Source organism: Podarcis vaucheri (genome assembly GCF_965113315.1).
Source record: "Podarcis vaucheri genome assembly, chromosome: 1".
NCBI lineage: Eukaryota > Metazoa > Chordata > Lepidosauria > Squamata > Lacertidae > Podarcis > Podarcis vaucheri.
In genome coordinates, this window is record NC_138759.1 from 121286949 (window position 1) to 121314590 (window position 27642).

A 27642-nucleotide genomic window follows, 5' to 3' on the forward strand; every position below is an offset into this window, starting at 1 on the left:
CAATCTCAGAGCTGGCATTAAGTACCCTTATGTTTTAAATCTGAACATTCTTTTTCTAAAATTAAGCACACATTCATAAGATGATGGCAGTTGAAATACTTGTAGTTAATTAGATGTTTCCTTACCTGTGCATGGGTGCTGCTCCTGTAGGCAAGTCCGATCTGTGGCCTGATGGGGTTTCTACATTGGCAATTTGGTAATCATGAGTGCACTGGGATCATACTGTCCCAGAAGACCAGGCCTACAATCTAGAGTTTCCTCCTAGCTTTCCAGCTGTCACTGCTATACAACAACATATAAAGCTCTTACAGGCTGAGAACTGGAACGTCTAATTGGAATCGAAGAATGGGCTAAGAACAGACCCACTTCAGAATTATTGTACCCAACTTATCTAGGGAAGGGAGGAAGAAAGAAAAACAAATCTACCAAAAATACGCAGTGGTTTATCAGTGCCTTAAGAAACAGATTATATTATATAGCATTGTATGCAGAGCACCCCTGCACTGAGATGGGAAGAGGACTTATTTAATGCTAATAGACCAGCCTTCCTCAAACTTGGCCCTCCAGATGTTTTTGGTCTACAACCCCCATGATCCCTAGCTAGCAGGACCAGTGGTCAGGGATGATGGGAATTGTAGTCTCAAAACATCTGGAGGGCCGAGTTTGAGGAAGCCTGTAATAGACAATGGAAAGAGATGTGCTCTTGGTGTTACTCTGATCAAAATCTTGATAGCGACTCCTTCACTGATAAAATAACAAATTTATATTGGTATAATTTTGCTGCTTGATTAATTGGGGTTATATAAAACAAACACACACACACACACAGATAGAGAGAGAACCAACTGAAGTTTGCAGCTCCATTTGTAACTCAAGGAAATATGTTGCCTCGCTGATAAAGGTAAAGGTAAAGGGACCCCTGACCATTAGCTCCAGTCGTGGCCGACTCCGGGGTTGTGGCGCTCATCTTGCTTTATTGGCCAAGGGAGCCAGCGTACAGCTTCCGGGTCATGTGGCCAGCATGACTAAGCCGCTTCTGGCGAACCAGAGCAGAGCATGGAAATGCCGTTTACCTTCCCCCCGGAGTGGTACCTATTTATCTACTTGCACTTTGATATGCTTTCGAACTGCTAGGTTGGCAGGAGCAGGGACCGAGCAACGGGAGCTCACCCTGTCACTGGGATTGAAACTGCCAACCTTCTGATCTGCAAGTCCTAGACTCTGTGGTTTAACCCAATGTTTCCCAACCACTGTTCCACGGCACACTAGTGTGCCGCGAGATGTTGCCTGGTGTGCCGCGGGAAAAATTAAAAAATTCGAAAGATATATTTTTTTTAAAGTCAAATTTTTGATTGGGGCGCCGTCACTAGATGACCCCTGGGGTTCCCTCCCTCCCTCCCGCTCTGCGCCTCCCTCCTCCTCCTCCAGGGAGGCCCTTCCTGGCTCTCGGCCAAGGCTTGGCGGCTGCCACTCACTCACTCGCTCGCCCACCCGTCCCTCCATCCCTGCACCCGGCCTCTCCCCCTCCGTCCCCGGCGCGGGGGCTGCCGGGATCCGTAGTCCCCTCGCCCTTGGGCTCCGCGCCCGCGCGGGGTACGCGAACTACGTTTCCCAGCGTGGCCTGGCGGGCCAGGCGTTTTGTTTGAAGCGCTCTTCTCCCGGCCATGGAATGAGCGCGGCGGCGGCGGCTGGGCGGGCAGGGGCTCTTCCGCGCAGACCCCGCGCAGCCTGCCTGCGCCCCCGCGGAGATTGGGCGGCAGGATGGAGCCCAGGGATCCCCGCGGAGCGGCGGAGGCGGAGGCTGCCCCCCAGGTAGGGCTGCGTCGGGGGGGTTTTATTTTTGCAATGCTGCATCCGCGCCGGAGGGGACGCATCGGACCGCGGGGAGACCCCTTGGCGTGCGTGCAAGGCAGTGCATGCGTGCAGGCGTTGCATGGAGTGCAGTGCAATGCAATGGCAACGCGGCGCCCTGCATGCATGCATGCAACTTCCACCGGCGCTCCGGACTTGGCAGGTGAGGGGGGTCCCCAGTGGGCGGCAGAGAGAGCCGGGAGGGCGAAGGGGAGCCGGGGGGGGGAGCAGCGCTGCTCCCCGAGCCGAGCCCGGGGGGAAACTTCGGCGTCGTTGCGCCGGGTGTTGGAAGCGGAGGCTGGCGGGGGCCCCTCACCTGCAAAACCTGGTCGCCTCTCATATATTTCGTGCATTGCATTCATCGCCCGCTTTCTCCTCCAAGGAGCTCCCGGGGGCGCGCGTGGTTCTCCCCGTGTTATCCTCGCAACAACAGCCCTGCGAGGTGGGTCAGGCGAGTGGCCCAAGGGAGCACCCAGGGATTGTCCTGGCCAGGTGGGGTGATTTGAACCCTGCTCTCTGCCCGGTCTTCGTCCTCATTTAGCCCCCACATGTGCATGACTGTGCATGACTGAGGTTTTCCCCCCTCGTCTTGGCTATGGTGTGAGTCTGTGCTGTTAATTAATGGGGTTCTGCCTTCGGAGAAGATGAGCCAGCCCTCAAGGAGGTGATTATGTAATTTGCTAGCAATTCATGTCCCTCCCGGCGTGACACTGCGCGCTGACGTCACGGGGTTGTAATGGTGGTGTGCCTCGAGATTTTTTTCATGAAACAAGTGTGCCTTTGCCCAAAAAAGGTTGGGAAACACTGGTTTAACCTACAGTGCCACCCGTGTCCCTCTATTGCCTCACTGATAGAAAACCTCAAATACAGACAAGCCCCAGGAAAACTGCAGAAAAATAATGTGATAATGGATACTGCAGTCTCCTGGAGTTCTCATAACTTCTTGGAATTACTGCATACAAATGCCCCCACAGACCTAAATATCCACCCCTCTGTCAGCACTGCTTTTACAAATGCCAGTGCTTTAAGAGAGTACAGCTGAAAGGGAAGAGGGCAGAAATGAGAGTAAGACGATGGGTGCTGAGCTGAATTGTTAAGAGACGTAGAAACTGCAGCAAAAAGTTGCACTTGGCACCTTCAGGACTCTTGCATTGTACCCTATTTACTCAAATGTAATGCACACTGTTTTTGCCCAAATTATGTCACAGAAATTAGGGTGCACCTTAGATTTGATGGCACATTAGATTCGATTGCAAGCTTGAAAAACACTGCTGACGTAAGCAAATACTTTTTTGGTTTCAAGGTTTTGAAAACCGAGGTGCACATTACATTTGATGGTGCAATAGATTTGCATGAATACAGTACTTTCAACACCAATAAACCTCCGGTCCTGTATGCCAACACACTGTGCTAGTCTTGTGCCAGGAAGAGGTGTGACCAGCTAGCCCTGAAGCTTAGGCTACTAGAATCAACAGAACAGAACACTTTTTATGTTAGTCCCTGGAGCTTTTCATCTCACAAATTGCTCATCAGCGACAAAACTTTCAGGAGTTGCCTATGGCCAGTAACAACAACAGCTTGATGGAAACAGGGGAGCACTGACAGCAAGGTTAAGCATGAAAATAATTTGGGGGGTAGGATTCTTTTAACTATTCCAGCTCATTTTAATATGTGCATTTCAAAGAAAAGATGATCAAGAACACACTCGTTCGTGGTCTCTTCAAATTTCTAAGCATCTTTATCAGAATCTCCAGAACTGGCTTCACTTTCAGTCTCGCTTTTATCTGTATTGCTATCCTCTTCACTGCTCTCTTCACCGGTTTCCTCATCTTCTTTAGCAGCACGTTCACTTTCTAACATGGAAATATAAACGATACAAAGGTAAGTCACTCTTGCAACTCCTTTTTCAGGGAGTAATCTGTGCATTTCCTGGCTTGCATCATGGGCTCCCATCTTCCTTCCTCCCTTCTCTTTTGGGGACAGGCATCGGCCACAGCCCTTCTGCATGCTTCCCATGTTACTTGCTAGTGCTGCTGCTTTCCCTGAATCCAGGAAGTGTTTATATCTTAAGGGAAGAAGCAACGGACAGGGACCTCTTGGAATGACTTCTTTCAATAGTGCCAAAAGGAGCACAGGGACAGATTCCTTGGCTGGATCTACACTAATCTGTAAAAACGCTCAACAAACATAATATAGTTCTCAATTGTATAATAGTATTCAGTATTTACAGTTTTAGCACTTACCCAATACCAGTTTTTTCTCAATAAGTGGAAGAAACTGCAGGGCCTCCGGGTTTTCTGGTTCATATATCAGAACTGGAATTTGATAAGGAGAAGACATTATTGATATCTATAGGATGAAATAGAAAATAGGACTCTATAATAATAGCTCTTCCTACTTCATAGAAGTGCAAATATATTTCTCATAAAAGTACCTCCGATTCAACAGCAAACTCTGATCTGGAAGCACCCTAGAAATTACTTGCCAGTATGTTTCATCAAGGCAAACCTGATGATAACATGAAATATACAAAAGCATTTCGCTCTTTTCCAGAATCATAAATATGACATGCAAAGTGGGGGTTAACTCTTTCCTCTCCTGTGGCACAGGAGAGGGAAAACAGTTTGTGGGTGGCAATTTTCATCAAGTCTGTGGTGAAGAGGAGGGGGGTTTAAAAACCACTTCCCCATGTGGAATGGTCATAATCTTCATCAGTGCTGCTATTAACTTTTATATATATAAATGAGATTAATGTACCTCATGCTATTATCTAGTTTGGCAAGTTACCATTCTGTTAATTTATACAGGAAGTGGTTGAAACAGGAAAACAGAAGGAACAAATTCTCCTCTGTGCCTTTCACTTTTCATTCATCATGCTTATTCAGTATTTAAACTTCTTACACGCTCAGTCCAAACATTCTTGTTATGTGTGTTTATTTATTTGGAGTGTTTACTTTGAGACTCCCCCCCCCCAAAAAAAAGAATTCCTGTGGATGCAGAAAGACAATCATATCTATAGAGAGAGTATCATAGCCACAGGTTCTTGATCTTTCTATTTCAAACCATTCCAGAAAGAATCTAGGGGACTGCAAGTCCTTGAGTAGTGTGGCAATTTCAGAACTTGCTCCTACATAAACACCAGTCCAAAATATATCAACAGAATAATGTACTGTCGGCTGGTGGGCTTAATGAGGCCTGGAATGGGTCCCAATTTGGCCCGCGAGGCCATCTCTCCATACCACACTCACCTGCTCCTCATCCGACATCATGAGGCCGCAAGTGAACAATTATGCCTTAAAGTGTGTTCGTGGTTGTTCCTTGCCAAGCAAGGCATCTGCCAGGGCTTATGAACAGCACTATGGAGTTCTTGACTGTGATTGTCAAAATGGGCTTCCAGTTGGAGAAGGTTCCCCACCCCTGTACTAGATGGAATGTCACAACTTAGGAAACAGATTTGGAGAAACAATGCAAGTCAGGAAAAAACAAAACCCCTTTGCAGAACTTACTCATCTGACAAAGCTTTTTCGCAAGGCTGTATTTCTGCTCCATTATTGCCTTCAGAAACTATAAAGAAAATTTAAAAGTATGCAAATTAATACAAATATGAGCCAATATGACTCAACCTGCACTCAAGTCAACTCAAGGGTGTTGATCCTGCCATGCAAAGTCCAGTTTGAACAGCTTCAGCATGACAACTTTTTCACACTGAGGACCAGGGATGCGGACTTATAAAAAATATTGGGGGGGCCCCGGGAAAGCTCATGAATAATAAATAAGCTCATGAATATGCAAATAAAGTGGCGCCGCCTCCTCGTGAGCGAATAGGGGAGAGCGTGCTGCGCCTATTAATCAGCTCCGAAGGAAATTGGGTGGAGCTTTTGCTCGGGAGGGAGGGCAGGAGGCATGCAGCCCGACCCTGTGCATTTTGGGCTGGGGGAGGGGCGGCGATGGCGCTCTGCTGGAGGGGCGCCGGAGATTATTGGGGGAGCGGAGCCCCCCCAAACGAATTTTTGAGGGGGCTCGGGCCCCCTCAAGCCCCATGGAGTCGGCGCCTATGCTGAGGACACATGATGCACGATATTTTGTCAAGTAGATCCATTCCTCCACGCATCGTATGTCATTACCAACTCATCTGCAGTGACCTAAAGCATCACAAAGACTGTGCATATTGCAGATGATCTATATCAGGGGTAGGCAACCTAAGGCCCGGGGGCCGGATGCGGCCCAATCGCCTTCTAAATCCGGCCAGCGGACGGTCCGGGAATCAGCATGTTTTTACATGAGTAGAATGTGTCCTTTGATTTAAAATGCACCTCTGGGTTATTTGTGGGGCCTGCCTGGTGTTTTTACATGAGTAGAATGTGTGCTTTTATTTAAAATGCATCTCTGGGTTATTTGTGGGGCATAGGAATTCGTTCATTTCCCCCCCAAAATATAGTCCGGCCCACCACATGGTCTGAGGCACGGTGGACCAGCCGTCGGCTGAAAAAGGTTGCTGACCCCTGATCTACATGCATCAATGTAGCACTGGGAAGGAAGAGTGTCTTATGTTCTACGCTGTTTTCTTCCAGAGGCTACTTATCTAGAGTGGTAAGTACAGTCATACCTCAGAAGCCAAGGAAGCTCCCTGCAGCCAATCGGAAGCTGTGGAACCCGCGGCAAATGTTCGGGTTCCCAAAGACGCACTTCCGGGTTTGCGGTGTTTGGGATCCAAAACGTTTGATTCGCAAGGCATTCGACTTCCAAGGTACGACTCTCATTTCTTATTCCCTTTTATTTAACCAAAACCTCCCCATTTTAGATGTATTAACTGTAGTCATGCTCATTATGCTCTGTTAAGAATCAGTCTTGTATGCATCTAACCTCTTTTACAATTATCTAGATTTTAAATAATATTTTGGTCAATGTTTATCACATGGAGAAGTATTCAAAACTTTACTGCTCCTGTAGGAAAGGCTAGTTTTGCCAGAACATCTGTTTACTTAATGGGGGGGGGGGAATTACCTCTCCCATTAACTGTAGCGGTGCAATTCTCTTTTCAACTTCGCAGTCACTTTGTTCATTATTTTCGTCCTCTGAACTCTCTGGTGGCTTCTTGTCGGCATTTTCTTTAGCTATACCTTCCCTTTGCTTCTCAGTACTGACCTCACCATTGGGTAGCTTTTCAACAACTGCAGAATTTTTCATCTTTTCATCTACACAAAAAAATTGTATTATAGATGAAGAGGCATTAATAAACATTTCTGTAAGCAAAACTGTGACCAATTAGATTACCTTTCCCAAAATTTTCAGGAGCTAGCCATGCAGCAGGGAAAAAACCAGAGGGTCTTGAGACACCTTAGTGACTAACTAATTCATTCTAGCGTAAGTATTCATGGTTTAGCATCACATTTATGAGATGTTAGTCTTTAAGGAGCCATAAGGCTACTTTCTAAATGACTACTATTTCTCTATATCCTGTGTTAAATAATATTTCAACATAGATATGATTAATAGAATAAAGAGAGTGTGAACAGACAATGAAACCCCCAGGGTACGATCTAGTCAAATCCATGCATTTTTAGATCCCACTGATTTATTTTATCATATTTTTATTTTGTCCTTTCTCCAAAGAGGCACCAAGAGGTTGTGCTACTTTATCTCCACAAGAGCCCTACACTTCATGCTTGAATTTGAATCCATGCTTCTTCAGCTCAGTTGCAGCAATCTACCCACTGCTCCACACCTGCTTTCAGTAGGACAACCACAATAATTAAGGAGTTGAAACCACTACGAGGAAAAACTAGTGTGTTTGGGGTTACAGTGGTGCCTCGCAAGACGAAAAGAATCCGTTCTGTGATTCTCTTCGTCTAGCGGTTTTTTCGTCTTGCGAAGCAAGCCCATTGGCGGATTAGCGCTATTAGTGGCTTTTAGTGGCTTATCTGCTGATCGGATCAGCTGATAAGCGGCTTAGCGGCTTAGCAAAAGGGTGGGGGAACCAGCAGGAACTCGCAAGACTGTTGTCTTGCGAAGCAAGCCCATAGGAAATTCGTTTTGCGAATCACCTCCAAAACGGAAAACTCTTTCATCTAGCAAGTTTTCCGTCTTGCGAGGCATTCGTCTTGCGGGGCACCACTGTATTTGGCTTAGAAACCAACAGCTGAGGAGAATATGATAGAGGTTTATAAATATATCATTGTGTGGAAAGAGTATATAAAGAGATTTTTTTCCTCCTCCATCCCCCCCACCTGTATTTTGTCATCTTATCAACATTAAATGGCAGTAGATTCAGAACAGACAAAAGAACTTTCATACATAACACCATTTGAATTCAATCCAGGATGTGTACCCCATTAATCCTTTTTAGATGCCTAGTAGTGACATAATCCACATAATCTCTATACAACTGCCTTGAGCCCTCTGGGTATAGTGTGGCATATCAATCAATCAATCAATCAATCAAACAAACAAACAATCAATCAATCAATCAAACAAACAAACAACTTTCCTCTTTTCTTGACAGCTCTGCCAAATCTGTACTGCTATCTCTTCCTCCTGTCTTGATCATGAAATTCACATACCAAGTATCTTTGGTTCCATTGCTTTGCTACACCTCTGCCAGCCTAGTCAGTCCTCACATGACACTCCCAAATTTAAAAATCCACATGAGCCTGGACTTTTATTTAGTAGGGTTGATGAGCCACGACATCACATACAATTTATGACATGAGAGTTAGCTCACAAAGATGTAACCGAAGGCAGCAAAAAGGGCTATATGCGTTGAGCAACTGCACCTTAAAAGTCAGAATTTCCTTAAAGGAAGGAAAAACACACCACTTGCAACAGTTTACCTGTCAGCTATTGATAATGATAATAATAGAAGAAATAAAGGTACAGTGAAACTGAAAGATGGTGGCCCAATTCATGCATCCCCAGAAGTGGCAGACACCATCTTAGAGAAGGCAATCTGCTTCCTTTCTCACATACTCAAAAGAAAAAGAGTTTGGATTTGATATCTCGCTTTATCACTACCCGAAGGAGTCTCAAAGTGGCTAACATTCTCCTTTCCCTTCCTCCCCCACAACAAACACTCTGTGAGGTGAGTGGGGCTGAGAGACTTCAAGAAGTGTGACTGGCCCAAGGTCACCCAGCAGCTGCATGTGGAGGAGCGGAGACGCGAACCCGGTTCACCAGATTACGAGTCTACCACTCTTAACCACTGCACCACACTCGCTCACTGCTTCTTTTAAGATAAAGCTCTTTGTAACATGTATTAAGCTTCCCTTTGTTTATGTCTGTAATTAATAACAACAATAACCAGAACTATGAAAGTTGAGGTGAGCAATGCCTCTATATTGATTTATCTAGCTGTGATGCTACAAGAACAGCTCCAAAAATAGCAATATTGCTATGGGCAGACCAGAATCTCTCCCCCCATACCATAATATCTGGGGGGGGGGAGCTTTCCTACAGACCATACTGAGCACTGAGATCAGCAGAGGGTGCCTTCTTGGGAGTTCCTCAGCCCCCAGAGGCTTGTGGGGAGGGTGACAGCCCGGGAGAGGGCATTCTCTGTGGCGGCCCCTGAGTTGTGGAACTCCCTCCCCACAGAGGTGCTTCTGACACCTTCACTGAACAGCTTCTGGCAAATGCTGGAGATCCATCTCTTTATCCTGACTTTTGGCACCTGAGGTGTATATTTTTAGGACCCACCTTATTTTTGTGATTGTAAGTTGTTTAAACTGCTTTTAATATTGGGTTTTTAATGCTGTAACCCACCATGGGACTTTGGGGTGAAGTGCGCGTCATTAATAAAAACATTCTTGTGTAGATAAGCCTACCCAGATGCTTAGGAAGTAATTTTTTTTTTAAAAAAATACATTTTTATTAAAATTTCACAAATTTTAAACAAACACAAAAACACAAACAAACACAACACAAATAACAAGTATAGTTTCAGATCCTTATTTTCTTAACATCTTTCCCTGACTTCCCCACACCTCCCCTTCTTGTATTCCAATTCCAACAGTTAGCTCAGCAAGTTCTTATCCCCAGCTTTAACCTTATTATTATTATACTTAATTCATCTTAATTAACCAATTTTAACTTATAGACCTCAATTTAAACAATACTCATTTTTTACACCCTTTTCTAAGGTCGACCCAAATTCCCTTCCACGAATTTCCCAATTTTTATATTAATTACAAAACACAATAACAGAAAGACAACATATAATTATGCACCCTTTGGATTCCAAAGGAAGTAAATTTTATCTACTTTAGTATTTTAACTTTTGTATGTTTCAAAGTGCGGTTGTGGATTTTTCTTGATTTTGCTGTTTCACCTTTCGTAAACCGCTTGAAGTTTTTTTTTATGGTCCAGCAGTGTATAAATTTTATGAAAAACAAACAAACAACAATATAACAAGACTACATTTTGGGCTAAAGCATACTTTAGTAAGGAGATCAGCACCAATAAAGACAAGGTTAAAAGTATTCCTTAGTGGTAGTACCTTTCACTGAAGCTTACACTATATCCATGAGGTTCGAATTAAGATGAAACACACAAATTAATGGCATCTATCAATCAAGAAAATACCTTTTTGATATTATGCTTAACTAAATCTAGACATAATTTATAGCCAAAGAAGCTGAAAGAGATTAATAAATGAAATATATTTTGTTTGAACCAACCATTGACTTCCAATTGTGTCTTCACCTCAGTTATCTTAGTTTCATGATTCAGCCTCTGTAAATCAGTTTCTAATTGTTGATCATTATGAATTTCTGGGAGAAGAGAAAGCAGGAGTAAGAGATAAAATGCACCGCAATTCAACAGCAACAATATTCCCCCCCTCAAATTTATGCCTTTAGGGTAGAGAAATCCATACTATTTCATATTTCAACAACACGTTTGATAGTCTAAAGAAGCTAGCATATAGTAACAGAAATGTATTTTTCCCTGCCAAGAAAAAAGTGCACGATGTCAGCTCATATTGAATTCAACTCAGAAACTACAATGTCCATACAGTCCTCATCTTCCTTCATTGAGGTCCAGCGCCAAGGACTTTCTCGCGGTTCCCTCGCTGTGAGAAGTCAAGTTACAGGGAACCGGGCAGAGGGCCTTCTCAGTAGTGGCACCTGCCCTGTGGAACTCCCTCCCACCAGATGTCAAAGAGAACAACAACTACCAGGCTTTTAGAAGAGATCTGAAGGCAGCCCTGTTTCGGGAAGCTTTTAATGTTTGACAAGACTATTGTATTTTAATGTTTTGTTGGAAGCTGCCCAGAGTGGCTGGGGAAACCCAGCCAGATGGGTGGGTATAAATAATAAATAAATAAATTATATTATTATTATTATTATTATTATTGAAGCACTTGTTGAACTGCATGCTACAATCTATAGGCAATTAGCCTATTATAGTCTGTAAAAAATATAGAATAATTCATACTAGATATTGTAATATGGGTGTCTCAAAGTAAATTAATCATTGAATACTTAGCAGGTATGAAAACTAACTTATGAAGTAAGCAAAAGGAAAGGAAAGGAAAGGAAAGGAAAGGAAAGGAAAAGGACCCCAGGATGGTTAAGTCCAGTCAAAGGTGACTATGGGGTTGCGGTGTTCATCTCACTTTTCAGGCCGAGAGATATGACATTTGTCCACAGACAGACTCCAGGTCATGTTGCCAGCAGGACTAAAACGGTTCTGGCACAATAGGACACCGTGACAGAAGCCAGAGCACATGGAAACACCATTTACCTTCCCGCCACAGCGGTACCCATTTATCTACTTGCACTGGTGCGCTTTCGAACCATTAGGTTGGCAGGAGCTGGGACAGAGCAACAGGAGCTCACCCCACCACCGGGATTTGAACCGTGACCTGCCAATCGGCAAGCCCAAGAGGCTCAGTGGTTTAGACCACAGCGCCACCCGCATCCTAATCCTGCTCTGATGTGCGCAGAGCTTCAGTAAAGGCCAGTGTATATAGAATATAATAATAATAATAATAATAATAATAATAATAATAATAATAATAATAATAATTTATTTGTACCCCGCCCATCTGGCTGGGTTTCCCCAGCCACTCTGGGCGGCTTCCAACAAAGATGAAAAATACACTAAAATGTCACATATTAAAAACTTCCCTGAACAGGGCTGCCTTCAGATGTCTTCTGAATCTCAGGTAGTTGTTTATCGCTTTGACATCTGATGGGAGGGCGTTCCACAGGGAGGGCGCCAATACCGAGAAGGCCCTCTTCCTGGTTCCTTGTAACTTGGCTTCTCGCAGTGAGGGAACCGCCAGAAGGCCCTCGGCACTGGACCTCAGTGTCCAGGTAGAATGATGGGGGTGGAGACGCTCCTTCAGATATACTGGACCGAGGCCATTTAGGGCTTTAAAGGTCAGCACCAACACTTTGAATTGTGCTCGGAAACGTACTAGGAGCCAATGTAGGAATAGTGCTCTCTCACTCTCTGCAGAGATTATTAGGACACCAACACGCTTTAAAATGCTTCTTGGGAGCATCACTGCCACTGGGATATGGCCTATCAATGCAGGTAGAGAGAACACAAAATAAATGGAACTACAAAATAAATGATGCCAAAGAAAAGACAGTTGGCGAGGATTCCCTCTTGATGCAGAAAGCATACAGAATGCTTGTTGCTCACGTAGATTCCACTTTATCAAGATGAATCATGTTCAGCAAAGGTACTTTCAAGTGTGAAGGGGTCATAGCTCAGTAATAAAGCACATGCTCTGCATGCTGAAAATCCCAGGCTTGATACTAAGCGAATCCAGGAAAGGTGGGAAAGACTCCTGACAAACCATGGGAAGAAGCTACAAATCACTGCCCTAGATGAGCCAATGGTTTGACTTGGGGCCCTTCTAGATATCTTTTCTATGGTGCACTCATTATGATTTGTGCTTATGGTGGTTTTAGGGCAATTATACACTATTTGAGGGATGTGGTGGCACTGTGGGTTAAACCACAGAGCCTAGGACTTGCCAATCAGAAGGTTGGCGGTTCGAATCCCTGCGACAGGGTGAGCTCCCGTTGCTCGGTCCCTGCTCCTGCCAACCTAGCAGTTCGAAAGCATGTCAAAGTGCAAGTAGATAAATAGGCAAATGGGAAGGTAAACGGCGTTTCCGCGCGCTGCTCTGGTTCGCCAGAAGCGGCTTAGTCATGCTGGCCACATGACCCGGAAGCTCCCTCGGCCAATAAAGCGAGATGAGCGCCGCAACCCCGGAGTCAGCCACGACTGGACCTAATGGTCAGGGGTCCCTTTACCTTTATACACTATTTGTCTTTTAATACTGTTTTCACCTGCAAAGGCTACCTGGTGGTATGCTGCTTTTGTTTCTAATCTGTGCACCTCCTGTAACTTCCCGCTGAAACCCTGCAACTTTACCTAACACAATTTTTCCTGGGTTGCTGTTTCTCGTCCCACCCACTTTAGCTGCATTACAGTGCAAGACTGCCCTTCCAGATAGTGGTAATGTGATGACATTAGGGAGGCATCACAGAACAACTAATAAGGCAGAGTGATTTATGGACAGCCCAGTCTAACTCTACCACGGATGCATTATTGTTGCATTACTGAAGAATACCATGGCTGATGACATTGAAAGCCACTGAGAGGTCGAGGAGAATTTACAAGGACACATTTCCTTTGTCTCTCTTCTGACAGAAGTCATCATGACCAAAGCAGTTTCGATGGCAAAACTGGGCCTAACCCCCAACTGAAATGGATCTAGAAAATCAGTATTCTCAAACAGTGCTTGGATCTGGTCTGCACATGGCTGAGGGATAATTTGAACTCTACTCTCCTAGTTTGCAGTCTAGTAACACAGAACTGCATAGGATACACACACACACACACACACACACACACACACACACACATGCAACATAAATCTCACCTGTCTCTTCTTCTATGCGGTCAGGCAATCTTACACTCATCTTTGGATTTTTATTTCTTGCAATTCTTTTTAAAGTATTCCCCCTAAATATTGTGAGTGTTATCCAAGGGGAGACACAAAAAAAGAAATCTTACATTTTTGAGACTACAGAGATAATATGCTTTCAGGTATATGCCAGGTTCAATACAGCTGGAGTGGTATCCAGTAAAAATAGTTATCTGAAAACAAAATTAGACTTGATGTTAAAGGCATCATTTGCACTTAATATCCATGTTTTTAAAATGCAAATAATAGCTATTAGGCGGGCTGATAATTACTGGAAACACAGGAAGTAGGGGAGGGACTTCCTTCCTGTTGCAATCTTGAGATTGAAAAACCACCCTTTTGAAGCTATTTGCATTTCCTCTTAATGCAAATAGCAGCTCCAGAAGGATGCTTTTTGAAATAAATAGGGACTACAGTGGTGAGGCAAGGGTTAAGCTCCTTCTCCTTGCCTGCACTGGTCTCTTATAACTATCAACTCCCGCAGCAGTAATTTGCATTTTCAAAAGTGTGCGCTTTAGATACAAAAATGAATTTAACATCATATCTAATTTGGTACTGAGCTGCCTGATTCTTATGCCAGTGCAAGCATGCAAATGATTCCCTGTGCAGAGAACAAGCTCAAGTTACATGGAGTTCCACAAATGCTAGAGACCGCCTCATTCTCTTCTACGCTGAAACAATCCTAAACGATTCAGAAAAAACAACTGAGACAGTTTGATGGCAAGCAAACCTTTACAGCGCCACCCAGCCATATGGAGCTCCTGGATAAATGGCATAACCTCTTTGTTATGACTTTTCAACTTAGCCTGCCTTCCCAATATTCTCTTTCAACTTTATCTTTTGCTCATCTGCTGCCAATTAATCTTGAGTGACAAGAACGAATTTCGTATTTCCCAGTGGCTGACTGCAGGCTGCTGCGCGTGTTACATTTGCCATGGAGAGACCTCCAAAAATATTGTGATAAAGAGATCCCTGCCTATAACATTTGGAAGCCCATCCCATGCAGAACACACCATCAGTGTACGTCACCAATAGTTACAGGCGATCAAGGTGCAAAGGCCCTCAGCATGGCAACTGAGCTCTGTGCTTCTAAAGGTCACAGCTGGAGCAGGAATAATTCACCATGTGTGTGTGTGTGTGTTTAGGCGGCACCCCATGATGAGCAAAACAACACAGACCAAGCCACACTTTCTTCCACACATGCCTCAAGAACTTGTTGGGATCCACAGTAGGACAGTGGTTGCTTGTTTGAAAAAGCTTGTCGGCAATTTCTTCTCATAATGAAATTAATTAAGAACGCAAATGAAGTGAGACTTACTTTTCTACGGATTTAGCTGCGCGTAACAAGATCTGCTTTGATGGAGTGTAAGGTCTGCTTATAGATTCATTTCCATAGCCCATGCTGCCTTGGTTCAAAAAAATAATAAAGGAAGGAAGGAAAAGAACCATCACAAAAAAAGTTTTTGACATCAACTGCAGAATAATAATTCCACTAAAATGCAGATTCTAACCAACTGCTGCAGCCTTTTATTTATTTATTCTTTTCTTGTATTCAAGTACATTTTGAGAAGCCAAGATCAAGGGCTGATTTTGAATTAGGAGCAAGTCAAATAAGAGTATGTGCATAAAATAAATGATTCAAGCTGGGGAGCAATCAATACAACTTCTTCTAAAAGCTTATTTTAAAACATGCAGCACTATAGAGCAAGGATGTGTTATTACAGAACCTCAGCTTATTTAACAGTGAAACTCAAACTGAAAGAATTTGATTCAGCTAGCCAACAATAATCAGTACTGGACTGCATCATCTGGAATACCCTCTTAATATTCGATATTTGGGTCGCAATCAGAAGTATACTTATTTGGAAAGAAAGCCTAACTTAAGTGAAGAAGAAGAAGAAGAAGAAGAAGAAGAGGAGGAGGAGGAGGAGTTTGGATTTGATATCCCGCCTTTCACTCCCCTTCAGGAGTCTCAAAGCGGCTAACATTCTCCTGTCCCTTCCTCCCTCACAACAAACACTCTGTGAGGTGAGTGGGGCTGAGAGACTTCAAAGAAGTGTGACTGGCCCAAGGTCACCCAGCAGCTGCATGTGGAGGAGCAGAGACGCGAACCCGGTTCACCAGATTACGAGTCCGCCACTCTTAACCACTACACCACACTGGCTGTAAGAGTACACCACACTGAGAGTAATGATAGTACTTATCTATTGATATATACATCCATGTTGGCAATCAAAAGGTTAAAGTAGAAATATATGTGTTTCTAGTTCTTTAAATATAAGAGAGGTTGCAATCCCATGTATACTTACTTTGGAGTAAGCCCCACTGACATAAGTGAGTAAACATGCAAAGGATTGTGTAATCTATGACAAATAATTGCACTATCTTTCTCTGACTGGTTAAGAAGGCAGATCATATACAAGCTGCACAATAAAGATCTTACCGTGGAATTGTTTGAACGGGTTCAAGGACTAATTCTTCTAAAAACAAAATAAATTGAAATATTTGGTTCAACTGATACACATTCAGATTATCCCCTCCCCCCCCAAAAAAAATATATAGAACAATAATTTTAAATTTTAACTAAGCAATAAATGTAATATAGTTTATCAATTTTTTCTTAACATCAGTTACGGTAACAATTTACAACATCTCTTTGAGTAAGTGGTTTTTGTTCTAGAATGTTCCCCCCACTGTAAGCCAAATTTTCCTCAAAAAATAAAAAAAAATAAAAAATCACATGGAAAACCCTCAATTTTTGCTCATTAGCCCAATTCTGATTAAAAGACTATTGGCTAAGGCTTCCAGTTACTGCTGGGGCTGACCAACATACAACAGTTGGAATGAATATGTTAGACTTAATATTTATTTGGGGGAAAGGAATAAGGGCCAAATTAGATGTGATCTTAATTGAATGAATATAATTAGTGTGAAGGCATTAAAAAAATGTAAAAAAGCAGCAGCATCCGGCCCCCTGAACAGAATTGGGATGCTAAGCAACATGGGTGACTACGTAAGGAGGGAGGCATTTTAGGGGAAAGGGGGTTTTTTGGTGGGGGGAGGAACATAGCTCTTTCTCCCCACCTGCCTGATTCTATTGCAGCCCCACATGGTTATTTACTTACAAAATGTATGTGATAACGGTGTTCACACGACTAACATAGTATCTAGCTGTGTACACAGATCAGGCAACAGAAGTGGCATACAGGTCAGGAAGCAACTGATGCTCCAACCACCATTGCTCATATGTGACCCCGTTTCTGTGCTGGCTTCTGTGTCTCTGATGCTCACAGACCTTAAAAAGTGCTGCAAGCTGGAGCCGGAGGGCAGAGAGAAGAAAGTAAGGATCCTATTCTAGAGCAAAGCCATGTACCAGAAAGAGTAGAAACAGCCACAAAGTTCTCCAAGGCATTATTTTATGTAAGCAGCATTGGGGATTCTGCTGGATTAATGAAATTAGATAAATCAACCAAATAATTTACTAACGCTTACAGAAGAATGCTTTCTATTCTTTAACTGGCAATTTGTTTTGACATACAAATAAAGCCTAGTTTTGTCCCTGGTTTTAATTATGATTTTCTAAATTACTAGCACTTTTGTACATGCATCCAGAATTCTAAGAACGCCCCCCCCCCAAAGCAGTGTGGTTTGAAAGCAGTGATTAAAAATCAGTGCAGTTTTGAAAAGCTAAGCAGATTTACCTTTTGGACCAAACACATGCAACCTTCCATTTTGTCTGTTCTTCTGTTCCTGCAATAAAGACAAAAGTAAGAACCAACCACAAGACCTGCCATGTAATTTTGCCTAAAATTCTTCACCGTGCTTTCTCTGACTAGTGAGAATTCCCGTAAGTTGCAATAAAACACTGAAACACAGATATGACTCTTGATCAGTACAATCAACTGATCAAAACCAAAACACCAAGAAACCATTAAATACCAATATATCAATTCCATTTAAAGATAAACATATATCAAATTTGAAATAAAAACTTTTACCTTCATTACATCAGTCCTTCCTAAGCCACTATGCCTATATAAGACAATAAAACGAGTTGCATATATGAGATTATTCAAGATGATATGATGCTTAAAAATCAGCCTGAATCCTAGCCTACTTCTCATATTTGACATAATAGAGTATAAGAATTCTTCACAACCCAAGCATTGTAGACTAGTCCAAGGCTAGTCCAGTAAGCTTTGTTACACTACAGAACACCATGCTACCTTATTTGTTTTCTGCTCTCTTTTTTTTGGAGTATTTCTGACCATGAGATCACAACCAGCAGTTCATTAAGCTTTTTGAAATCATATTTCTTAAAAGTACAAGGTATGTATCCACTACACTCAGCTTTCCTTTTCCTATATATATAGTGAATCCCAAGAGGATGTGATCTCTTCCTCCTGTGGTTCTCACTATTTCCACCTCTGCCTAAATGAACTCCTAGGGCATGTATCACCCATAAAATGGCCTTACTTGATGTCCTAAGTATTCAGGCAGGATGATAATGGGAAAAGGCAGTCTCTTGGGTAAACATGCCCAAGGCTGTTAAGGGCTTTATACACCAATAGTAAAACCTTAAACTTGGCCAGTAGCTAACTGACAGCCAGTGCAAATCCCTAAACAACCATGTTACATGCTGCAGGTAGGTTGCTCTGAATAGCAGCTTCGTCACAGCATTCTGCACCAGCCTGTAGTTTGTGGACCAGCTTTATGGGTCTACACAGAGCATGATGCAACAATCCAACCCTGAGGTTATCATTGTATGGACCTCTGTGGACAAGCTATCTCTGTCCAAGGACGGTTATGATTGGCACACCAGCTAAAGCCGCTCTGAGCTACTGAGGCTGTTTGGGTCTCTAGTGACAAATATGGATCCTGGCTCACCCATAAGCTACGTATGTGGTTCTTCAGGAAGGAATGAGACCCTGTTCAGAACAGGCAACTGACCTTCACAGCTTTTCTTTTAAAATAGTTTGTACGCGGGCTACAGTATTTTCATGTAACATGCACTCCGGTCTTTCAGCTGTAGTCATAAGAATACTTCCATATACGTAAGTTCCATTCAATCAGTTGGATTTAGGCTGTGGACACGACCATCTCCACTGCACTGCTTCCACTAGGTTTTGAATCCATGCACACATGGAATTAGCAACAATCTAGAGCTATCCTGTAGTTTCTTGTAAAAATACTGCGCTTTCATGCGATTCATTGCAAACTAGCTTCATTCCAATTTGAGAATGGTAGCAATACTGAAAATGTAGTGAAACCCAGGTGAGCACATTTGAGGCTGTGAGTTGGGGCTGGTTCTACATGTCTGATGTCAATATGGGTAGGGGGAGTTAGAGAAGTCTCTTTCCCCTGACAAATCCTCTTTACCTGAACCGTTCCCTATTTTATTTTAATTTAAGAGTTTTATTTTATCCTACTCATTAAAAATAGATACCCACTTCAACAGTACTTTTGCACTACCCTGTAGTAAAGACCGCAATGAGTTTTCTGGCACTTTAGATTAATAGCATGATCCTAACCATGCCTGCTCAGACTTAGAGAATTCAGCTGGGCTTACTCTCAGGTAGGAGGTGTTAGGCTTGCCACCTTAAGATGTACTCCTAGCCCTGCTTGAGAGTAAGCCTCGTTGAACTAAATGAGGAGTACTTCTGAGTAGTTGTGTACAAGGCTCCACCATCAGGCTGATTTCTTAAGCTTCCACACTTAACTTGGAAGTAGGCTGCATGAGGATGATTTGTAGGGGGACAGGGTTGAAGAGAGGAAAGCTTCAAGATTAGGAGTTGAGGGTGGGTGGAGGGGTGGAGAAGTCGATCAGGTGAAGACATCCCTCCCCCATCTCTGCCCACTGGTGTGGATGGACAGGGGGTGAAGTGGAAACAAATCAAAGAGTAGTGATGCTCACAATGATGTGTAAATTTGAACTGAATTGAAATATACAGCATACACAAACACAAAACCCCGACTAAATTTAAGCTGGCAATGTGTATGTGGCCTTATTTTCAACTTGTAGAGATGGTCAGGAGGACAGAGCTGCTAGTGTCTTATAAAAGAATGCAGGGAAAGAAGAGACCAAAATATCCTAGGACAGGCTTCCTCAAACTAGGCCCTCCAGATGTTTTGAGACTACAGTTCCCATCATCCCTGACCACTGGTCCTGCTAGCTAGGGATCATGGGAGTTGTAGGCCAAAAACATCTGGAGGGCCGAGTTTGAGGAAGCCTGTCCTAGGATATGCCTTGAAGGCATGTAAGGCCACCACCTTGCTAAAACTGGGAAAGTTGAGGTCTGATCACAAATTCTCAGAGGGATAAACTGAACAATGGCAGGAACCCATCTTCCTTTCCTTACCTTGGCAAAGGCAAACGTGTTTCTAGGACAAATCCATCTAAAACAAAAAGTTTGAGTGTATTTTGCATGATCTCCTTAAACCAAATCTGCATGTTTTCAATGTATAGATTCAGCATGACAGAGCATAACATTAAATTGATAAACTTTTGAGATGCATTTAATTAAAAAAAAATTATTAGGAGACATATTGTTTCCCTCCTCTACAAGTTTTTATCAAAATGCTCTCCCCATACTCTCATGCTCCAGGTCATGGATCTCCTCACAGGTACACACATCCTTTACATTCAATGCTACTCCCCTTCCGGTTTGGTCTATTCCTTTTGAATAAGTTATATCCCTCAATTACTACATTGCAGTCCTGTATCTCATCCCACCAGGTGGGAAATATTGTTTCCTTCCCACTTGGGATTCAGTTTAAAGCTCTTCTGATAAATTTTGTGAGATTCCTAACACATTTTTGCCAATTGCTGTCAGGTGCATGCAACCCATCTCTTGCCAGAAGTCCTTCTTCATGGAAGTGGAGACCATGGTCCAGGAAGCCAAATCTTTCCCAATGACACTATCTGTGCAGTCAGTTATTTACCTCCAGTATTTTTCTTTCTCTTCCTGGGCCATGACCTTCAACAGGAAGGCATGATGAAATAACCACTTGTGCCACAGGATCCTTTCAGCTTCCCACCCAGAGTCTCATAGTCCCTTGCAACACATTGAAGACTGTGTCTGTCAGTATCATTTTGTATCCACATGGATCAAAAGAAAGGGGCAATGGTCAGTGCGCTTGATGAGAGTTGGCAGCCTCTCTGTCACATGTTGAATCTTTGCACCTAGAATAGGGATGTCCAACCGGTCAACAGCGATCGACAAGTTGATCCCTGGTTGGTAGCAGTCGATTGTGCGCTCATATTCCTCCGCAGGGGAAAAGAGCATCCCTCTCTTGCTCTGTCCTTCATTTGCGCACGATTACAAGAATGGAAGAAGGAGTTACCGCTGTCGTAATTACTACTTGTTTAGCAATTTATGGAGTGCGCCCCCCTAAAAAGCCCAACAACTTTGGCTTGATGTCCCTGAGCTAGAAGAAAGCACACCTCCTGGGACATTCTATCAGGTCCACACATCACTATCTCTGTCTCCCTGAGCAGAAAGTCACCAACTACCACCACACCTCTCTTCCTCCTTTGGGAAGTGACAGAAATCCTTCTATCCACTGCACCTTCTGCAGTCACCTCTGTGCTCTCTGAGGCCTATGACTGATGTCCCTGTTCCTCTGACCCAGAATCAATGTCCAAGGGTAGGAAGTGGAATTAACTGTGAAGTTCCAAAGGCACAGTATGGTTTCTGACAGCCCTGCTTCTGTGTTTTATGTTCTGTGTTTCCATGTGTTTGCCTCCTGATTAGGGTTGGGGGATATGCACAATTAAGCCACATTTTTTTACCTCCACTTCTCTTCTAAACTTTGCCATCCTTGGTACAGCTTGACTAATATATCCATGCCTACCATAGAAGTATAAATCTTTTATTTGTTACAGTTTGTGTCATGAGACTAACAATACCCCGTGGCTAAAAACTAATTTGGGAAACTATGTATATAAACCCTGGCTACATTACATTTCAATATATGGAAGTGACTTGGATGCAGGGGAATTTCTGTGATTTAAAACACAACACAGGATGTGTGGCTCTTATTTAAGAGAAGGACGATGAAACATTTGCTGTGCACATGTTTTCATTGAGTAGCACAACTCTCCACAGAACAGGAATAGCAATTTCACAATTCACAGGTAAAAATGGGCACATTCACGCCAATAACTTCTATTAGAATGCAATCCTCTACATGTGTACTCAAAAGTAAGGCCCATTGAGTTAAACAAGGTTTGTTTCCAAGGCAGTGGCTATCCAGTTGCAGCCTGCTGTAGTTCTATATACACTTCTGTAAGTAAGCACCATTTAACTCAAAGCTGTGTACTCAGTCCCATTTGCTCTGCATGCACAGCACTCCCATCACTGGTTTGGAAAGTGGTGTGCACATGGTGTTATCCACATATCTATCTTGTCATTTTTTATGAAATACTGCATTTTGATGCATCCCTCCTCCAACCCAGCTTTGATCTGAATTGAGAAAAGTAATGACACAGCTGCTTTATAAGCTGGTAATGTGTACACAGCCTTAATGGGACTTACTTCCAAGTGGACCAGTATAAGGTTGCACTCTTAGCTCTGAAATATCAATAAAACCATTAAGGGGGGGGGGACCTATTAAGAATTCTTATGACTTTTTTTTAAGGAAAAAGGCTTAAAAGGAAGAGGCTAGGGTTTGTTTGTTAGTTTTTTAGAATATAAGGAGCTATAAGAAAGTACTTTCAAATGCATTGTTTAATGCAAATACCTTCAGGAGCAATCACTTCCATCATTCCAGAAACCTAAAAAGATGTAGAGGAAAGATTCCAAATGGCATTTTTAAGAAGCTTACTAGGAGCAAATAAGATAAATATATTATATACAATGAAGTATGGCCCCAGAAAGTTTCCAAACACTGTTTCTTAGTTGACTTTTTACTGAAACTAAGTAGGGAGCATTCACAAAAGGGAGAAATATATAAAAAGACACACCAAAGTACACTAGTGGCCAAAATTGTGGAAACATTCTGAAAAAAGTGTATTTCTGAGGTTTGATGGCTCAGAACACCTGATTGGCTCTCTAAACACTCATACTCTTTGGCTACATTCAAATGAAGGGAAACTACTGCATATCAACCTAAGCAAGCTGTGCTTCATTTTTCTGGTTATTTGGCTATAAGTTTTGATAGAATACAGATAACTGAACAAACGTTGTTACATTCTTCATTAAATTATCTTTCTATTGATATATCATTTTATGGTATTACTAAAAAAAAGGGGGGGTTGTTATGAGCCATCAAACCTCGGAAAAACACTTTCCCCAAAAGGTTTCCACAATTTTGGCCACTAGTGATGAATGCCTTTCTCTGCAAATTGTGAGTTCTTCAGGTATCAAAAAGACCTGACTCCTAATCTCCTCCCCACCCCCTGCAACATGGTTGTTAACAACACCTTGCATCTGAAACAATATTATATTTTTTGTTTCTAAATGTGAATTGGGGAGTGTTGGAAATTTGGGTGGAACTCAGCATGCAGAAGAGGGGTTTGGCATGGTTTAAGACAGAAAGGGTTAGGGACCTCCAGATTTCCTGAGCTCCCTTCTTCTCTTTTGACGTTACATTTAGACTGATATTCTCAGGTTGTGCTCTGTTTTACAACTTCCTGTTACCGTACTTTCACTTCTCTCTTAGACCTCAAAATGAGACATCATGCTGGAACCATCCTCCAAGGGAAAAAGGAGCCAGCACAGCTGCCTTGCTCTAATACAGACTAGTTAGACTAGAATTAGGAACTCTTCTATCCCAGTACGTATTTCATACCATAAAGTCCTTTTTTATTTTTCTTACCTACAAGAATCACTCTGTGTGTGATTGCAACTGGTAAAGTCTGCTAGATTCACTCCCTTAACACTGCCTTACTCAGCATACTAAAAGAGTTTCAACAGACAGTTGGAACCAAATAATTTCAGTATAGAATATATACCGATTTTTAAGATAAGGTTACAATCAACGGAATTGTGAAAAAATGTAACTGATGCTGAAGTGCTGACAGTACACTTACTCTATACAGATAATCCTGGTTGAACAGAAAAAGACATAAAAATATGGAATACACGTCATCCTAATGTCAAATGATTTCAGTTAAAATCCTTGGTTTTATCTTTGACTTCCTTCCTTCCTTGACACACAATTTAGGCCATCACAATACCAGGTCAATTCTCTCTTTAAAGCATTACAAAAACATAGTCCTTTTTATCTGCCTCTTTGACAGAACACTGAGTCACATCAAGCTGGCAATATTTTTTTTTTGCCTTGACTACTACAGTTTTCTCCTCTTTGGTCTTTCATTATCTCACTTTGGCCCTCTGCTTCTACCAATCGCTCTGCTTTCAAAATCATTTTGTTCATCAGACCATGGAAAGTCTTTCCTGAAATTCCAACACTGGCTGCCTTGCATGTTCCAGGATTGTGCACAAGTTTCTTGTCCTTACCTTCAAATTCCTAAATTTCAACAGCTTTATCATTTTTAAGAGAGAGAAAGAATCATAACCAGAAATGGCCTACTTGTTCAGCATTGTAGGCTGCCATGGAAACACAAGTGACAGACAGTTGTTAATTTCCATATTTAATTTCCATATAATTAACATAGCTAGCATAAAATGTGGGTGAACATAGCAGCAACTAGGCTGTAATGTATGTTGCACTTCTTCAATAATGCAATTTGTGCCATTTCTAGTGTGAAAGTGTTTGCTTATGCCAGGAGTAGGCAACCTAAGGCCCGTGGGCTGGATACGGCCCAATCGCCTTCTCAATCTGGCCCGCCGACGGTCTGGGAATCAGCATGTTTTTATGTGAGTAGAAAGTGTGCTTTTATTTAAAATGCATCTCTGGGTTATTTGTAGGGCCTGCCTGGTGTTTTTACATGAGTAGAATGTGTGCTTTTATTTAAAATGTACCTCTGGGTTATTTGTGGGACATAGGAATTAATTCATTTCCCCCCCAAAAAATATAGTCCGGCCCACCACATGGTCTGAGGGACGGTGGACCGGCCCACGGATAGAAAAGGTTGCTGACCCCTGGCTTAAGCAAAGAAAATATGATTGATCACCTATATCCCAACTTTTGTGTGTGTGTGTGTGTGTGTGTGTGTCTGATATATAACAGATATATTGGAAACCTCAAACAGCAATAATGCTTAATATTCTATTTAAAACATAGGTAAATAATTCTGCACAACTTTTAAAGGGTAAAACTTATGTGTGATAAGGTAAAATGTTTACATCTAAAACAATGGAAGAGAAAAACATTTACTTTTGATGTATGGCTCCACTCATATATCTGCTTTGCAAATGTATACTATGCAGCGCTCTATGTATGCTATGTGAATGTATACTATGCAGCACTCATCTAAGCACCTCAATTAAGGTATAGCATGTCACCGCAGAGGCATAATTTTTGTAGTAACAGCCGAAACAGCTTTTGTGAATGCTACCTCTCTGGGGAATTAGCATATATTCAGGGAAAGATAATTCTAGGATCCACTTAGTGTCACATTGCTCTGCATGGGTCAGGATGTTCTTCAGGAAATCAGACTCCACTTTGCATTCAAAGTAGAAGTAACCTCATTAATAGTTTGGATTTGATATCCCACTTTATCACTACCCGAAGGAGTCTCAAAGCGGCTAACATTCTCCTTTCCCTTCCTCCCCCACAACAAACACTCTGTGAGGTGAGTGGGGCTGAGAGACTTCAGAGAAGTGTGACTAGCCCAAGGTCACCCAGCAGCTGCATGTGGAGGAGCGGAGACGCGAACCCGGTTCACCAGATTACGAGTCTATCGCTCTTAACCACTACACCACACTGACTTTCCCCAGCTCTATTGTCACATCAACAGGTAAGCCATAAGATCAGAACTCTTGGCTGTAAGTCTTCCTCTCTCAGTACAGTGTGTTCAGATTTAAATTTGTGTAATATATAATACGGTGCCCATCACGTGTGCAACAGCTGTTATTTCTACAGGACACTAGAGCCTCTGCTAATCATCATATATATAATCTGAAATCCATTTAAGTTGGCAAACTGAATTCAGCAAGCCTGGCTTGATTTCAAATGGGAACAAGCCAACTTAACTGCTTTGTAGATCATAACCAACCTTTGATTAATGACTCATGCGGCCCCACAGCCAACATTTGAATAGGGTGGGGGAGAATGTGAAACAGGCACCACTAAGAGTATTCTGCTATGGAGTAGTATACAAGTCTAGTAAATCAATAAATGTGTATATGCTTAATATCACCACAAACATATCACTTCCTTTTGACTGCAGGTTTGGCCATTATCCCTAAGTCCTGGATTCCAAATCCATAACCACTAACAGAATTTCCACGCAAACCCCCTCAGCATACACAACTAATTAAGTCTGTTTTTCAATCTCAAATATTAAAATAAATGAGATTGCGAAGAGATTATTTCCCATTACCACCCTCAACTGTCAAATAAACTGATTTTATTAGCAATTGTGTAGAAAACTAAAAAAACTAAGTGAATGTGTTAGTGGTACGAAGCCTTCACTGGAGCTAGAGCTGCAGCTGCCACTATTCTGGAATGAAAACAACAACAACAACAACAACAACAACAACAACGTATGTACATATATGCCACCCATTTGAATGGGTTGCTGCAGCCACTCTGGGCGGCTCCCAACAAAAAAATAGTAAAAACACAATACAACATCACACACTAAAAGCTTCCCTGGACAGGGAAGTTATACATCAGATCCACTAGACCAGCCTTTCTCAACCTTGGGTCCCCAGGCGTTGTTGGATCGCCGCTCCCACCACCCCTGCCTGCTGTCCTGTCTGGCTACGGATAATGGGATTTGTAGTCCAACAATATCAGGGGACCCAACACTGAGAAAGGTTGCACTAGACATCTCAATATTTCTCTTGTTCATCGCTTGCAGGGCTGCTGTGCTTCTAACAAGGGGAACGTGAACAGGCGGCAGGAAGAACTCCTCAGCATGGCGGGACTGCCAACAGAGAGGAGGGCGGCACTTGCTGAATTTATTTGGCTTGTTGCTACAATAATTTAAAAACACGGCATTTTCCTTGGCGGTGGTGGTGCAGCAGCAGCCATTTCCCCCGCTGAATTGCACTGTCGTTGTTGTCAAGAATTTGTTGTTGTTGTTGCTACAATAATTAAAAACACTGCATTTTCCTTGCACAGCTGTCAATTTTTCCCTTTTTAAAAAGGGAAATTCCCTTATTCCAAATAGGATTCCTCGCAAGAATAGGTTTCTTTGGTGGTGGTGGTGCAACAGCAGCCATTTCCCCCGCTGAATTGCATTGTCGTTGTTGTCAAGAATTAGTTGTTGTTGTTATTGCTACAATAATTAAAAACAGGTGTTTTCCTTGGCGGTGGCGGTGCAGCAGCAGCTAGCTTTCCCACTGAACTGCACTGTCGTTGTTGTCTATTATTATTATTATTGCAGCTTTTATTAAGGGCTACAGGTTAAAAAGGAAGGACACCTTTAAATATGTGGGGTGGGGTGGGGTCTCCTACCTTGGGGGCTGTCGGCCTGGGTATCCCCTGGCCCAAGACAATATTAAACCTAGATAGGGGGCGGAGGGAAGAAGAAGGAGAGGGTTAGACTCTAGAGCCGCGCTGCGCCATATCCTCGAAACCCCCTCGAAGCAAAAAACAAAAAAGCAGTGCTGGTGCTAGGCTACCTGTTCATGGCGCGGCCGAGCTACCTGGGCTCATTCAACTGACTGGGGCAACGCAAAGGACGCTCCACTGCCAGCGCCGACCGGAGCGTCCACAGGCCGCAGGCAGGCCGCGACGTCACCATAGCAACGCGCAGCAAGCGCCGCTTT

At 42.8% G+C, this 27642-nt stretch overlaps 1 protein-coding gene across 4 annotated transcripts; it reads right to left on the reverse strand.

The window, feature by feature from the left end:
- Positions 1-3559: 3559 nt before the first annotated feature.
- On the reverse strand, positions 3560-27642 carry ERICH2 (glutamate rich 2). Of its 4 annotated transcripts, XM_082209543.1 has the most exons (14): positions 27496-27642; positions 27329-27377; positions 22538-22571; positions 20155-20191; positions 17794-17827; positions 17497-17545; positions 16239-16275; positions 15114-15197; positions 13751-13833; positions 10524-10616; positions 6856-7046; positions 5358-5415; positions 4095-4166; positions 3560-3704 (listed from the first exon to the last, which is right to left on the reverse strand). In XM_082209543.1, exons 1-14 carry the CDS (start codon positions 27501-27503, stop codon positions 3580-3582), a joined length of 954 nt encoding a protein of 317 aa, XP_082065669.1. In that variant the 5' UTR covers positions 27504-27642; the 3' UTR covers positions 3560-3579. The 4 variants fall into 4 exon arrangements, with proteins under 4 accessions (XP_082065669.1, XP_082065670.1, XP_082065671.1 ...); XM_082209544.1 differs by lacking the exon at positions 27329-27377; XM_082209545.1 differs by lacking the exons at positions 17794-17827; positions 20155-20191; positions 22538-22571 and having other exon boundaries at positions 27496-27641.